The sequence below is a fragment of the Channa argus genome, chromosome 9 (genome assembly GCF_033026475.1).
Source record: "Channa argus isolate prfri chromosome 9, Channa argus male v1.0, whole genome shotgun sequence".
Lineage (NCBI taxonomy): Eukaryota > Metazoa > Chordata > Actinopteri > Anabantiformes > Channidae > Channa > Channa argus.
Genome location: NC_090205.1, coordinates 21,811,943 through 21,827,646, shown reverse-complemented (window position 1 = coordinate 21,827,646; position 15,704 = coordinate 21,811,943). Strand labels below are relative to the sequence as shown.

Sequence of the window (15,704 nt, the reverse complement as noted above, 5' to 3'; positions counted from 1 at the left end):
CTAATTCAAAGAGCTGCCTTCTTTCAGACTTACTAATTAGACACACTAGCTGAAAAGAAACACTTCCCATAAAACCTGCATAATTATAACGTTGTTTGCCGACAAATTAGTATATTCTGAATATTAAATCTAAGCCACAAGCACCAAGCCACAGCACAGTATCTCAGGAGATTGTCTTTATTATTTAAAAACAGATACAATAGGACACAAAGTAGTTAACAACACACAAATGCAAATATATGCTCAGAAAGACAGAACGTTTTCCACATTACTGGCAAGACTGTTTATGATGTAGTCCATTACCCGGAACTGTCAAGAGATATGACTGTGAGAGAGCAGGAGAGAAAGATGTAAATAATTCAATTGAAATGGGAAAGAGGATGCCTGATATGAGTTTTACCCCTGTAAATAATCCTGGTAGTACACATTTTATGATTCACATTGCAGTGACTGTAAGTGATGGGAAATGAAATGGTCTCTCTCCCAGTAGATTTGCCTAGTATTTCCTGGAAAACCATGAAAGTGTATCCACATACACATTCATCTAGATTGCACAGTGACTCTTTTTCATAAACAGTCTTTTTGCCTAAAAGCTGGTTTAGAAAGAAAGGTCTGAGTATGTAAATTTCAGTGACACATACACACTTTGTTTCAATTTTCAGCTGTTGGGAAAAATGCATTTTTGAAACTATTTCAAGTTGTGGTTAAGAGGGAGAGCACAATTTACATTTTTTTAATACACAATTTTTTTTACATCGCTTTAACGAGCAATTGTAATGGTAGCCCAAAATATTAAGAATAAAACAGAGCTTTTCTTTCTATAAACACACATACAAGTAGTATTCTGTGCCACAATGAAAAGTTTTCATTCAAGTGGCTCTGAAATGTTCTACTAAGACAAGAGTGCTTTGGTCTAAATGCTAATGTTTGTGTGCCAAGATGCTGATGTTTACATGGTAATGATAACCATATTCAAGTGTGCTTAAGGCGGACACCTGTGCTCAGTTTACAGTACTGGAGCATGGCAGCACAGTACATTGCATACGAATTACATTTTTTGTTGATCAAGCTCATGTTGTCAATCTCCCTGGTAGGTCAGGGGAGCAAATTGCCAATATATAAAGAAGCTGATGGTGACTCGGTGTGTTTAAGAGAGAATATATGAATTTAGGAAAGAAAACCATAGTTCAGGGAAATGAACGATGGCACAGTAATGTTCTCAAAACTATCTGACACATTTTATCTAAATTATGCATTTCTGATAAATACAGCGCAGGATAAATAACTTAGTGGAATTCAGATACCATATAGTTACTGAATATGAGCATCACATACTTCCAAACTAGCTATGCTACCGAAAAAAGGAAAGTATGTGTATGCTTATATTTGTATTTGACATTTTTCAAAAAACCTTCATGTATTTAGCACAGCCTCTTTATCTATAGAGGACCTTATAGTAATTCAAAGGTAAACACGCTGTTTTCAGCACTGCCATAAGAATTCTGATTTTGTATTCCCAGTATGCTCATTGAGGAGTCAAATGCTTGCACTGTTTGATGTGAGGATCTTTCTATTGATCTGTTTAGGCTTCGAAAGACTTGTAGGAAGCAATAAAGAGGTGGGGAATTGACTAACTCAGTTTCTGATTTATTCTTGCCTTCAGAGGTCACTCCACTCGATTGGATGGCAAGTTGATGGTGGCTTAATTTGAGAAGTGATAGCTTTGTTTCGCCTGCATACTACTCATTTTTCTATAGCTGATTACAGGGTCACAGACAGTGCTGCTTGAGCCTTTCTGATGTCAGCCCTACAGCTGCAGTCATGGGAGACTTGTGGACATTTAGAGTCATGGATCATTAAGTACCAGTGACGTCTGTGTGTGTCAGTATTGATTCCCTGACATGTAGAATGCATACAGAATATGTGCACATGCATCTGTGTGTAAAAAAGCACATCACTATCCAGGAAATAGCCTCCTTGACCACTATTTAAACTTCCTCTCTTCTTGAATGACTGCATGGTCACACAGACACACAGGTAGATCCTGCAGCAGCAGACAGAATGCAGTGTGTTTACATTTAGTTTGGGTTGAATGTATACTGCTGGTGGTCTCACTGCAATCAGTCTAAAATACCAATGACAAGAGATTTTGTACAAGGGCTCACTGATAGTGTTATCTGTTTTTTTTTTTTTTTTTATTAGAAAATTAGAAACTAGAAGAATTAGAACTTCTTCAAGCACGGATTGTGTAGTAGGCAGAGAGAAACACCATGGAAATGGTTTTAATCACAGGACTGACACAGCTCTTGAATGATGTTGATTATTAATAGAACATAAATGTAATGAACACACAAAATGACATTAGTCCATTTTATTTTTTTAAGGTTACTCACTCTGAATAGAATAGAATCAGGGCTTTTCTCTTTCTCCTTCAATCCATAGGCACATTACACACATCACATGTGCACATGAACATACACTTCCATTGCCTTTTGCTTGTTTCCATGGAGACAGTGGTGAGCTGTTAAGGATAGGATAGGATCAGACCATCTGACTTGATCAAAATATACACTCAAGCATACTGTGAGGTTATGAATCTTTTACATTATTTGTAGAGGTGATCTTACTCAGTCTGACGCTCCTGATGCTTCAGCACATACTTCACTCCGGAGATCGTTGTTAGACGAACATTGAACATTTATTGTACTCGCTTCTCCACTTAGCCGATGACAGTTCAACTGTTCATACAACTTTAAGTACAGTAATCTCACAAGCACGTTCACTAGCAGTTTCATCAAACAAGTTTCTCAAAGTATGTCTGAACTCACAGAAGAGTGTGTGACTCTTCTGACTGTGCAATGGTGCAGACTGTGACTGTGTCACGTCTGCACCATTCAGTAGCTGAGCCGAACTCTCTTGCTTTCTTGTAGTCAGAGTTCCTCTGCTTCAGCTACCGTATAACGTCTGCACCCTTCAGCAGCTGAGAAGAACTCTCTTGAATGTAGTCAGTTTCTCTGCTTCAGTTACTGTGTCACGTCTGCACTCTCCAGTAGCTGAGCTGAACTGCATCTCTCTTTAACAAACCCTTAGCATTGCATTGATTCCTTGACCACTGGTCAACTACCCATGCAACAGTGTGATCACTTGAGAAGATTCAGAAGGATCCTTATGACATACAAGGCAAATTAAACTGAGAAGGTTCAGTAGGTTTTTATTGTGTGCAAAACAAATGCAGACCTAAAAATGACTTTGTACTAAATGGGTTTGTTTTTGTTGTCATCTCCGGCTTTCTCTGCCCTTTTTTGAGGTTTAAACCCGTACACATTCACCTGTTCTACATTCTCTGCAATCAGCAACTGAATATTAGCTTCTCACCCTCACTCCTTGCCAGATTTTTGATATTGCTGATGCAGCAAACACATGTTCCCTCATGTGTTCTTAGTTCTAGTTTTTCTGTTAATCACATTTCACTCTGGCCAGTCTAATACTTACTATGGCCAGTAAATGGTGCCTCCTTATCAGTTGTTTAGAACATAATTATGGGCTCATAAGTACTTGATAACTTCCACATCTTTTCATTCAAAGACTCATCTGCGTGACTATTGTAGCAATCACTAGTTATGAATTACAAAAATGATGAAGATAAAAAACAACTTTTGAGTATCCTACTGACAGTAGGACAGTGGTGGATAAAGTACTCAAAACTGCACTTAAGTAACAGTAGAAATAAACATACAACTATATATTGTAGTAAACGTATAAGTACCCACTGAAATTTCTACTTAAGTAAAAGTAAGTACATGATTAATATCTTACTTAAATTATTAAAATTAAACGTTCTTGTGGGGAACATTAAGTAATTAATGATATACATAAATGATGAAGAGTTGATGCTTTTTTCAGTTTTATTTCTAAACTACTCATATTGAGTGAGAAGAAGGTAGGCAATACCAATGTAAAGGTCAGCAACCCAAAGAGTAAAATTCCTGCATACCAGCTCCCTCCGAGTACTGCTAGTATGTCAAAGAAGTCTTTTGATAAGAAAATGGAAGGCGAAACTGACAATATGCCTGTCTCTCAAGTGATTTATTTTTCATTTAAAAAATGGAAAAAGTGCTTTATTATGAGATTAGAACAAGCTAACAAAAAGTGTTGTATTCTAGATCTGTGTGTTGAAAAGCGCGCTGCCAACAGTTGCAACACAACCAGCTCATTAATTTGATTTATGCAATGTTCAGTGTTAATGAAAACCCTCTGGATATGAAACATTACTTTTCCAGCTGTTGCTCAATGTAATTTCTTTTCTTAATTATTTCCATTAGAGGTCAATACACTGGCATAGATTAAGACACTCTAAAAGACTTTTGTTGTTTTCTCACTAGTGTCTTAAGCAAAGGCACAACTTTCACTTCCTCCGCTAACATGACACTACTAACATGTGCAGCTGTGTGGAAATCAACTATTATGTACCTGTTCCTGGCTTTCGTGGCTTGGCTACACTATTTTGAATTTAACAGCAGCAACACAACACAGATTATGGCCCACATACTCATCTTTACTAACAACTACACACACAATATATTTGTCCTTTTTCTAGTCAGTGAGAGGGTGTGAATATTTAACTATATGCAGGTAACATGTGGAACATGACACATCTAACAACACACAGTAACTGCAGTGGTCTCCTGATAAATTGGAAAATACCAGTAGTGCTATAATGATCAGTTCCTATTTATTTATCACACCCACAGATGACAGCAGCTCAGAAAACAATGTGGGGGAGACTGGTTTTACTTATTCATTTTGAAATAGTTTTTTCATGTATGTTTTGTATCCACTAAATCTTATTAACTAACTAACTTATTGATCTATGCTGGGCATTTTTTTTTCTAGTCAGGTTCAGTAGCTGTGAGCATATAATAGGAGAAACATTTTTGAGGTTATTTTCAGATTGATACCAAATTCACACTAAATCCACACCATCAGCAGCACATTGACACATGACTGAGCACGCTTGAAATAACTGCAGAAATCTTTTTTGAAGACTCAGTAAATTGTTATTAGAGTACAAATTGGATTGAGACTCCAGGACATGTTAATTTTAAAATGATGCTCTGATGTTGCAAGCATCCTTGGTAAAGTGCAGACTCTAGTAATAGTCACAAATCATTCTTTGTGTTTAAGGTTTAGCAGCTGCTTGAATATTTCTCTTCAACAGCCTTATCATATTGATCATTGAACGTTCTCAACAATAATTATTCTCCACAACATTGTAATATCTCCGTGTGGTATTATTTAGCTATGGGACCACATGATTGCATACTGTAAACGCTGTTAATGTAGACATCTCGCATGTCTACTCTCACACCTTGAAAGAGTTTGAAGAAGAGTGAATTCAGAAAAAAGAGCTTTCTATGTTATTTGAACATGGTTCAGCAAAATACATCTATGATTATCAAGTTGTCGAAAACCTAAACTAACAACATCAAACCCCTCAAACACAAAAGCCACCAATATAACTAGGCTATGGCAGGCGCTAGACCAACAACACTAACGAAGTCATTTGATTCAGAAACTTTTGTAAACATATTTGGGAATAAAGACTGGACTTTTGTGACAATTATCAATATCGAGTGATATAACAAACAATACACTGACTTGTACAATTAATTAATTAATTGATTAACCTACAAATAGATATTCTAAAGCAGTAGGCCTGTTCCACCTTTAGATGGACCTGCATAATGCATTATTAGTTGTACTGAGAGCAGGTGATAGGACACAGGTCAGGGTGTAGCCAGGTGAAGGTCTGAAATGGAGTGACATCAGCAGTTAAGTGGCAAATAACAATGCATTATGTCTACCAAACTTACAGAAGAAGGGCAAACGCTGCATAAAAGAGCTAAGGTGAATAATGCCATTGATTTTTATTTTCTGAAAGACATCATCAAGTCCCACTCCACTTTGTAAGGCTGTAGGTGTAACTTACACCCTCAGAAAGGAAGAGGGCGCTGTTACGTTGGTCCTGAGAGGATGTGGACTTCCACTCTTTCAGACAGGAAAAGGCCGCTGTTAAGTTGGTCTTCGAGAAGATCAAGTCCAGAAAAAGAATCGTGGAAGAACAAAGATGGCTTACAGCTGGTCGGCACCAAGAAAGCACCTCTGCTGTCCGGTTTGTCAGGATATCTTTAGGGACCCTGTTCTGCTCGCTTGTAGCCACAGCTTCTGTAACATCTGTGTGCTGCAGTGGTGGAAAACGAAAAGAGTGCGGGAATGTCCCATTTGCAGGACAGTGTCTTCAAATAGCAACCCTCCACGCAATTTAGTGCTCAAGGACCTGTGCGAAGTTTTCTCTCTAGAGGTAGAATCGGGACATTTCTGCCGCCTGCACGTCGAGAAATACCAGCTGTACTGCCAGGACCACCGGGCACCTATTTGTGTTGTGTGTAGAGATTCAAATGACCACAGGGACCACCGTTTCACACCCTTGGCCGAAGCTGCGGAGCTTCAAAGAAATGTTCTTCTGCCATATCTGGGTCCTTTGCGGGAGAAAGTGAAACTCTTCCGTGAAATGAAAGTTAACTGGGAGAAAACAGACGAAGATATTAAAAATCAAGCTCAGGACACGGAGGAGAAGATAAGAGAGGAGTTTGAGATGCTTCGGCAGTTCTTGCAAATTGAGGAAAGGCTCCGGATTGCAGCGCTGAAGGAAGAAGAGACTCATAAAAGAAATCTTATGAAGGACAAGATAGCAGGTTTGACAAGGGAAATAAGCGCACTGGAAAGTACCATAAAAACCATAGAAACAGGGCTGACGTATGACGACGCGTCTTTCCTATTCAAAGCCAGTGTTTTAACAGAAGAAGCTCAGCGCCCCCTGCCTGATCACCCAAAGCCGGTCGCAGGAGCCCTGATCAATGTAGCCAAATATCTAGGAAATATGAGTTTCAGCGTCTGGTGCAAAATGAAGGAGATTGTGTCATACACACCTGTCATTCTGGACCCCAATACTGCTCATCTACACATATACCCATCTAAAAGTTTGACCAGTCTGACATGTGGACCGAAACAGTCCTTTGCTGCAACCCCGGAGAGAATGGAGCAGCACCGCAGTGTCCTGGGCTTTGAGGGATTCAGCTCAGGAAGTCACAGCTGGGATGTAGAGGTTGGAGACAGTAACGTATGGGCACTTGGCGTGCTAGCATCGGATGCCCAAAGGATGGGGGACCTACAATCTGGGTTATGGATCGTGAGGTTCTGTAATGGTAAATTCACAGCATTCTGCCCATCACGCCCAGCATGTGTCCTCCCACTGAAGGACAGACCCCAGAGAGTCAGAGTACACCTGGACTTGAACAGAGGAAGACTGTCCTTCTCTGATCTAGAGACTTACACAGTTATACATACATTCACACACACGTTCACTGACACACTGTTTCCATACTTTAACACATGGCATAGCCACCCACTGACCATATTACCAATGAAACTTTTTGTAGCAATGACACCACTTTTGGGCAATACCAAGATGAAAAAAATAATTATCTAAAAAGATAGATGGTTATTAAGTCAAGTCAAACTTTATTGTCAGTTCTTCCACATGTACAGTACATACATACAGGGAACTGAAATTGAGTTTCTCTCGGATCCATGGTGCTAACAGGTAGTTCTAACAGTGGAGCCTAAGATCTAGATCACATATAAATATAAAAATATAAACTACACGATATGATACAACTATACAATAAGTATACAATATTAATATATTCTTTTGTGTTTTGTATAAGTTTTTGAATTAAATTGATGAGGTTTTGAATAGTCAAGAGTATGCTTTTTTTTATTTGCAGTTGAAATATTTAGTTCAGTTTCTTGAGCATTTTGAATCTATGTACTGTTGAGCCATGGTTGCCTTATTAAAACAACTTCATCGCTATATGCCTCGTTTTGAATTGATGGATAAATGGACATTGAAGTACATCATCACCTAAAAAGCAGGACGTTTTTGCAAACTAGGTACTCAGTGAGAGGAAATCTGCTATTCTATAAATCATTGTATGATTACTTACAACTATTAATCACTCTATCACATACAATTTAAACAAAAATAAAAATCACATAACCACGAAGCCTACTTTTGATGATTTTTAACCTACATGTTATATTTATTGTTGGTGTTCACCAACTTGTGATGTTTTATTAGGATTTATTTCTATAGTACGAAGGACTTTTTTACCCAAATTTAAGTGAACTCAGCCCACCCGAGCAAACGCATGCAAAGAAAAGCACTTTTTACTAGTTGCCGTTTAAACTGTCGTAAAACAGTCGTGCAACACCAGGAAAAACACTTTACGGGCAAAGCATCTGTCGTGGTACGCTAAAGCGGCTGTCCTTGGAAACATGTGGAGAACTTGTGAGTGTATGAAATGTCTGTTGGCTATAAAGACAGTAAATGCATATCTTTCTATTCTTCATTATTTCATCGATTCAATGAGATAACGCGGTTTTTCGTTCGTTAGCTTAATGTTGTTCGCTTAATGTCTTGTGTGTTGTGTTACGGTGTAACGTTAGCTAACTTAAAAGAAATGAAAACTTCGTCTCCGCACTGAAGTACGTTAACGTTAAGGATATTTAGTGTTTAAAGTGTTTCAAGGCCATTAAGTGTGTATTTTTTATTTCAACCTCACTACATTTCAGAGGGAGTATTGTGCTCCTACCTACGCCAACAACGTTCATTTGACAGCTTTAGTTACTTGTTACTTTACAAATTTGATCTTGTACACGAAGTAAATTTTAGAACCTGTACTTAGAACGAGAGTATAGCTCAAGTATAGCTTGAGAGGAATTTAAAGTACTATTAGGGTTACTGCTAAGCTGACTCAAATTCTTGCAATGAAATAAATTTTGAAATGATGGATAAACTGTCACCTCAACATAGATATTCCCACTCGGTGTGTTTGTCTTGGACTAAGGACAGTTGATGCGTAGCTTATTTGAACTTTAAACCCAAACAGGAAGAAAATATAACTGGTCAATTCAATGAGTCTGTGAAACTTTAAGTTAGGCTTCCAGACCAACAAAAGAGATGTGTTAACTATTCTTTAAAACAACACATAAAGTTACCCCCATATATTTTTATATTAGTTTTTATTGCTCACTTATTGCAAGGTATAATGTACAGTAACATAATACATTAATGTTGCTAGTTTCACCTGTTAGTTATAGTAATATGACATTCAATGTCACTGTTTGTTTTTGTTAACCTTGAAGACATGATGACCATGGACTCTATTGTACAGATGTTACCTGAAGTTTATTGAATATGAAGACGATACTACAGAGTTGTAGTCGTTAAACGGAGTATTCCTTCAGCATGACAACCAAGATTCAAGTCCCTGCTAAATTAGTTTTGAGAAAGGCATTTAACCTCTTTGGGGGTGAGGAATTCTTTGACATATATCTATAACATGCATGCTTGTTATACTCATGAACATTGTATCCCCTTTTACATAGATGCCACCTACTGAAATCTGGAGCAAGACCAAGAAAACGCAACATGGCATCTCGGGTCCTCAAGTACTCAGTGCTTCTTCAGAAGTACCGGACTCCATTGCTCATTGCAAGCTGTGGTGGGCTCTTTGCAGCCAACATGTCCTACCATGTATTCCCTGATATTTCTTACCGTCAGCTCTATCAGGCCTGGTACAAAGGAGAGCCAGCCACACTGTCTGAGAAGCTGCAAGATATTTTCCAGCAGGTAATGTATGTAGAAGTTCTAAATAAGCTTTATTTTCTCTCTTTTCTCTCATCTCACATTGAACAGCTTTTTTTGTTTATTGCATTTCTACAATTATTTACAGATGACATAAAAGTATCAAAGAGCATTATTTCGAGAAATTAACTTTATTGACAACCACTGAATCATTCACAAAACACAAAATGTATAATTCTTAGAGTACAATAAATTAGATGATCACAGTGTGCAGTTAGAGAAAAGATTGAATAATATGTAATTTTTAAAAACAATTTTTGTTATTATTTGTAGGTGTTGAAGGACTATGGTATCAGCTCACCAAAAAATTTCTCTGCTTTTGCCTCTTTTGGGTTCCATCCAATTGGGGCTGGGGTTCCATGGCTCCCGGCTGGGGGGCAAATTGGCATCCCAGCTAATTTTAACAGCACAGTTGATGACTCAAGTGGAATCACCAACCGCACAGTTTTGATCAACGGAAAAGCGGTTGACTGGAATAGTGATACTGGCTCTGCTCTAAAGGATGCACTGGTGTTTTCTCCTGAGGCTCAGAAGTTTGCCATAGCACGAGAAGTGGCTCGCTTGCAATCTGGGGGACCTGTCATGAGCGCTGCTGTTGCCCCAGTCTGCCTGGGTGGGGTTTGGGTTTACAGTGTGGTCCTGAAGCAGGTGCTTGGGCTACACACTGGACCAGCACTTCTTCGTGGAGCGGTGAATGTTGTGGCCCTGGGCCTCTGTGCTGTGTCCTACTTCCTCACCTCAGATGCTGTTAACCAGTGGATTGATTATAGCTCAGACCGATCTGCGGCTGGAGTGTCCATCGATTATGCCAAAGGAGGGGTAGAGTTTTATGATAAGATTCTGTCAAGAAACAGGACTTTGCGCTCTCTGATGGGCCGGAAGGGAGAGGAGATGTATGCTCCCAACGGAAACTTGTTTCCTGCTCACCTTCTTCAGTTGAAACACACACCATACACATTAAGGAGGGATGGGATCTTGGCTCTGCTGAAAGAGGAGAAAGCCTGAACAGAAACAGAGGGGTGGGGTGTGGTATTGAGTGCTGAAAGTGATTTCACATAGGGTGATGTGACCAACTGTTGTAATAAACTACTGTATTGCACTGTAATTTATGATTTATTTATTGTTTTTATGTGTATGGGAATATCAGAGCATTTAGACATCCCACGAAGCAGCTGCATGTGTTTTTTAATCTCCAAAGACGCAATTATAAATATGGCATATTGCATATATATAATGTAGTATATTCCCAATATAGCTATATAAAAGCTGTCTTTTTCCTGTGCTCTGCATCTATTTGTCTTAACACGAGAAACCTCTAATTGCTGTTTTAACATAGTTATAATGAACTGCAATATTCTTTTATGCCTCTCAGGTCAGATCTCAAACAACCTTTAAAGAGAGTAACACACTGAATACCCACCCATCATTTGCACGACCCTAACTAATTTGTTCAGTGATAATATTATTAAACAGCTTATTGTTCCCTTAGGTTGCCTGTCTGCATAATAAAGTTAATGCCAAGTCCATGTTTTAATTACATTTCCAATCTTGTACCCTGTGGATTGATCTAAATAAAGAAGAGAAGAAAGGTGGATATACTGTGTGTCCAGGAGACCAGGTGGAAAGGTAGCAAGGCTAGAAGCTTAGGTGCAGGATTCAAGTTGTTCTACCATGGGTCAGATAGGAAGAGAAATGGAGCAGGAGTTATCCTGAAAGAGGAGTTTGTGAGGAACGTTGTAGAGGTGAAAACAGTATCAAATAGATTGATGAGTCTGAAGCTGGAAATTGAAGGCATGATGTTCAATGTTGTTAGTGGTTTGGCCCACAGGTAGGATGTGAGTCAGAAGAGAAGGAGAAATTCTGGAGTGAGGTGATGAGAATGTGATTGGCAGCTTTGGTCTTCAGGACAGGAGCACAGAAGGACAGATGGTGGTAAACTTTGCAAAGAGGATGGAAATGGCTGTAGTGAACACTTTCTTCCAGAAGAGGCAGGAACACAGGGTGACATGTAAGAGAGGAGGTAGAAGCTCTCACATCTTGTGTAGACGTTGTAATTTGAAAGAGATCAGTGACTGTATTGGTTGCAGAGTGTAGCCAGACAACACAGGATGGTCGTGTGTAAAATGACTCTGGTGGTGAGGAAGATGAAGAGGACAAAGACAGAGCAGAGGAAGTGGTGGACGTTGAAAAGGAAGAATGCTGTGTAGTTTTCAGGGAGGAGCTGAGACAGACTCTGGGTGATCAGGAAGTGCTTCCAGATGACTGACAACTACAACTAATGTGATCAGGGAGACAGGAAGGAGGGTACTCGGTGTGTCATCTGGAAAGAGGAAAGCGGACAAGGAGACTTGGTGGTGGAACAAGGAAGTTCAGGAGTGTATACAGAGAAAGAGGAGGAGCAGTGTAAGGTGAAACAAACAAAGCCAAACAAAGAGCATATGAGGACTTGTATGTTAGGTTGGACACTAAAGAGGGAGAGGTGGATTTGTACAGGTTGGCCAGACAAAGAGATAGAGATAGGAAGGATGTGCAGCAGGTTGGTGTGATTAAAAAAAAGGGTGGAAATGTATTGACAGGTGCCAGGAGTGTGATGGGAAGATGGAAAGAGAACTTCGAAGAGTTGATGAATGAGGAAAATGAAAGGGAACAAAAGAGTAGAAAGAAGTGACTGGTGTGGAGCAGGAAGTAAAGATTAGTAAGAGTGAAGTGAGGAGGACGTTGAAGAGGATGAAGAGTGGAAAGGCAGTTGGTCCTGATGACATACCTGTGGAGGTATGGAAGTGTCTAGGAGAGGTGGCAGTAGAGTTTCTGACTAGTTTGTTTAACAAGATCTTGGACAGTGAGAGGATGCCAGAGGACTGGAAGAGAAGTGTACTGGTGCCAATTTTTAAGAACAAGGGAGATGAGCAGAGCTCAGAACTACAGAGGAATAAAGCTGATACAATGAAGTTGTGGGAAAGAGTAGTGGAAGCTCGGTTAAGGGCAGAGGTGAGAATTTGTGAGAAAAGTGGTCAGGTGTGTTGTGTGATACAAGAGCATCAGTGAGAATGAAAGGATAGGTGTTCAAGATGGTGGTGAGACCAGAGATGGTGTTTGGCTTAGAGACAGTGGCACTGAAGAAAAGACAGGAGACAGAGCTGGAAGTAGCAGAGCTTAATATGTTGAGGTTCTCTTTGGGAGGGACGAGGATGGACAGGATCGGGAATGAGGACATCAGAGGGACAGCTCATGTTAGATGTTTTGGAGATAAAGTCAGAGAGGCCAGATTAAGGTGGTTTGGACATGTTCAGAGAAGAAATTGTGAATATATCGGTAGAAGGATGCTGAGGTTGGAGGTGCCAGACAGGAGGTCTAGAGGAAGAACAAAGAGGAGATTTATGGATGTAGTGAGAGAGGACATGAAGTTAGTTGGTGTGAGAGAAGAGGATGCAGAGGACAGGGTTAGATGGAGGCACATGATTCACTGTGGCGACCCCTGAAAGGGAAAAGCCCAAAGAAAAAGAAGAAGAAAGAAGCATGGAATTAATAGTGTTTCACATATAGACATGCAGTTACAAATGTTACTTCATGCTGTGTCTTTTTTCTATCAGGCAGATGGGATCAAAACTAGAAGGCACACATTAAACATGCAGACAGCAGAATGGTAGTGTTCACAGTCAGAAAAGCAAGTGTCATCTCAATGCTCTTGCCCTTAAAATAAAGATGCTACATGTGTTTTAGTTGGACTTTGATACCTTGCACCCCTCACAAGGAGAGCTTTTCCTAAATACATAGACTAAATATTATTATGCTTTCAAAAATAGACCCTTATCATCAGTTCATGAAATCGAATAAAGGAGGAAAAAAAGGAATGATCCTGTCAAGAAGAAAAAGCTTTGGATTTTTAGGTCTACTCCATTATTTCCCTGATCACAAAGTACCTTCTTAGATATGCATAACAACAACAGTGGGCTTATTGTGTTGCTCTCACTACTTCGCCTCATCTGCTTACTTCATTGTATGCTCTACAGAGCTTACTGTACAATAGCCCATTGTTTGTTTCGATGTGAGTTAGTTTTTGTTTGAGCCACTTGAGGTCAGTACAGCTCACATCACCACTCACAATTTGCTTCACTCTTTTATAAAGCCATTGAATGACAAGTCTACAGATTCCTTTAATTTGCGTGGCCAGGCAAAGCAAACTGCATCTGGTTTTAAAGTCACACATTCATTCTTAACTTCTGACTGCTTTTCTTTAATGAAATTCAAGTTTAAAAAACATTCCAGCTAAAATAAAGCATCTTCCACTGTTGTATGTAGTTAGGGATTTTGTTTTTGATAGTATCATCATTGTGTTCAAATACATTTAAGGCATATATAAGTCTTTGAAACAGAGTAACTCTAAAGTGTATTCAGTCCTTTACACTTACACATTATTGTGTTGCATATTTAATTTCAAATGCATAAAATTCCCATTGTACTCATCATCACCACTGAAAACACCACTAACATGACTAAACATTTGGGGGTTAATAGAGTTGCGCGTGGGGTGGTTAAAGTGGCCAGGAGGGAGATAAACTTTATTGTCCCACAGTGGGGAAATATCCATCTCCTCCTGGATCCACTATTACCACCTAGTACCTGTGGGATGCCCTCACCTTGTTTCTTGAGCACTCTAAACAACGGCAACGTATTGCTGCCTCCATGAGGAACGTCGTTACTCCGCATCTAGTTATAACGAGAAAATGTTTTCGTTTGAACTACCAAAGTACCTCGTTTTCTCGTTGAAACGAGAACCTTTCTTCGTAAATAACAAACTACTTTTCGCATTTTAACTAGGATTGTTTCTCTTTTTAACGAGAAAATGTATGTGGTTATAACGAGATACGAAGTTAAAATGTTTTCTCATGCTCACAGCAATACGTTGCCGTACTAATCCACGACTGCCCTCAAAAACGAACAGCGCGCCTTCCGCTCCGTGGCCCCGCCCCTGTGCGCCCGGTCTGCGCCATTACGTCGCTGCACTGATCACCGCTGTGCTGCAAAGCAGACAGGCAAAGCGGCTTCAGGTCAGAGCAGGGAACACTGACAACAGACAGGCTCATGTTGGTCCGACTCGCAATATTTGCCTATTTTATGATTTGATGTCTCATTTGTCTTTTACCAGAAACAGTTTTGCCGACCACATAGCGTTTATTTGTTGCGCATGCGTGGGATTATATTTCACATTCTCTCTATCTGAAATGACTGCTAGTCGCCGTGTCTAGCCAATGGTTACTGTGGGGGCTCCTGTTTTGTGGATTATCCGTCGTCGCCGAGCCAGTCGCATGGTCGAGCCCGGAGGAGGCCCCGCTCTGCTGGGTGGATGTGTGTGAAGCAGCGCCGGACTTCGAGTACTGATGTAGACTGTGATAATCATGATGCACGGGTTTCATCGGCAGTGGGTGAACTGATCTTGGATGTTCGGGCTCTATTGCCCCTACCCAAACCATTTTCTTACACGGCAAACATTATATTCCTTAAAAACTGGACGCCCCTGGAGCAGTTTATGACGGTAAGAAAGACACTCATTCACAGGCCACCAGTTTTTACAGCCAACTGACTTCTGCTAGCTAGCTTAGCGCTGTCACTTGTATTCGAGTTGCATTCCGCGCAGCTTGAATGGCAAATATTGGGAAATAACACTGCCTTACCGCTGCTCTCAGGGGCCTGTTTTCTAATCGCACTTGTGCCCATTTCACTGAGAGCTCACAAAAAGAAACAGCCATAATGTACATTTTCCAATAGCCAGTGGTTGTGTAGCTTTGGTCGTTAGCTAGCTGTTTTATAGCCCATTCAATATCTCGCAGCATACTTTACGTAGCAGCGAAAGAGTAGCTAACACTAATTCAGAGTGCGCAGCGTTGCTATCCGTTTAAAGAATGATTGAATTATTAAAACTTTGTTCCCTGTGACG

The 15,704-nt window shown here is 39.9% G+C and overlaps 3 protein-coding genes across 6 annotated transcripts in view; all 3 read left to right on the top strand.

Moving 5' to 3' along the window:
* Positions 1 to 6,040: 6,040 nt before the first annotated feature.
* On the top strand, positions 6,041 to 7,933 carry LOC137133230 (nuclear factor 7, brain-like). Its single transcript, XM_067516649.1, has one exon. It carries the CDS (start codon positions 6,128 to 6,130, stop codon positions 7,547 to 7,549), a length of 1,422 nt encoding a protein of 473 aa, XP_067372750.1. The 5' UTR covers positions 6,041 to 6,127; the 3' UTR covers positions 7,550 to 7,933.
* Positions 7,127 to 11,295, top strand: tmem177 (transmembrane protein 177). 3 transcript variants are annotated; one of them, XM_067516651.1, is made up of 3 exons: positions 7,127 to 7,265; positions 9,511 to 9,754; positions 10,043 to 11,295. In XM_067516651.1, the coding sequence occupies exons 2-3, from the start codon at positions 9,554 to 9,556 to the stop codon at positions 10,772 to 10,774; spliced, it is 933 nt and encodes a 310-aa protein (XP_067372752.1). In that variant the 5' UTR covers positions 7,127 to 7,265; positions 9,511 to 9,553; the 3' UTR covers positions 10,775 to 11,295. The 3 variants fall into 3 exon arrangements, with proteins under 3 accessions (XP_067372752.1, XP_067372751.1, XP_067372754.1); XM_067516650.1 differs by lacking the exon at positions 7,127 to 7,265 and adding an exon at positions 8,079 to 8,410; XM_067516653.1 differs by lacking the exon at positions 7,127 to 7,265 and adding an exon at positions 8,428 to 8,445.
* Positions 11,296 to 14,775: 3,480 nt separating this feature from the next.
* Positions 14,776 to 15,704, top strand: part of ptpn4a (protein tyrosine phosphatase non-receptor type 4a) — a 60,429-nt gene continuing 59,500 nt past the window's right edge. For both annotated transcript variants that reach the window (XM_067515441.1, XM_067515442.1), the window contains exon 1: positions 14,776 to 15,302. The gene's annotated coding sequence lies outside the window, so the exon portion shown is untranslated. The remainder of the gene's footprint in view (positions 15,303 to 15,704) is intronic.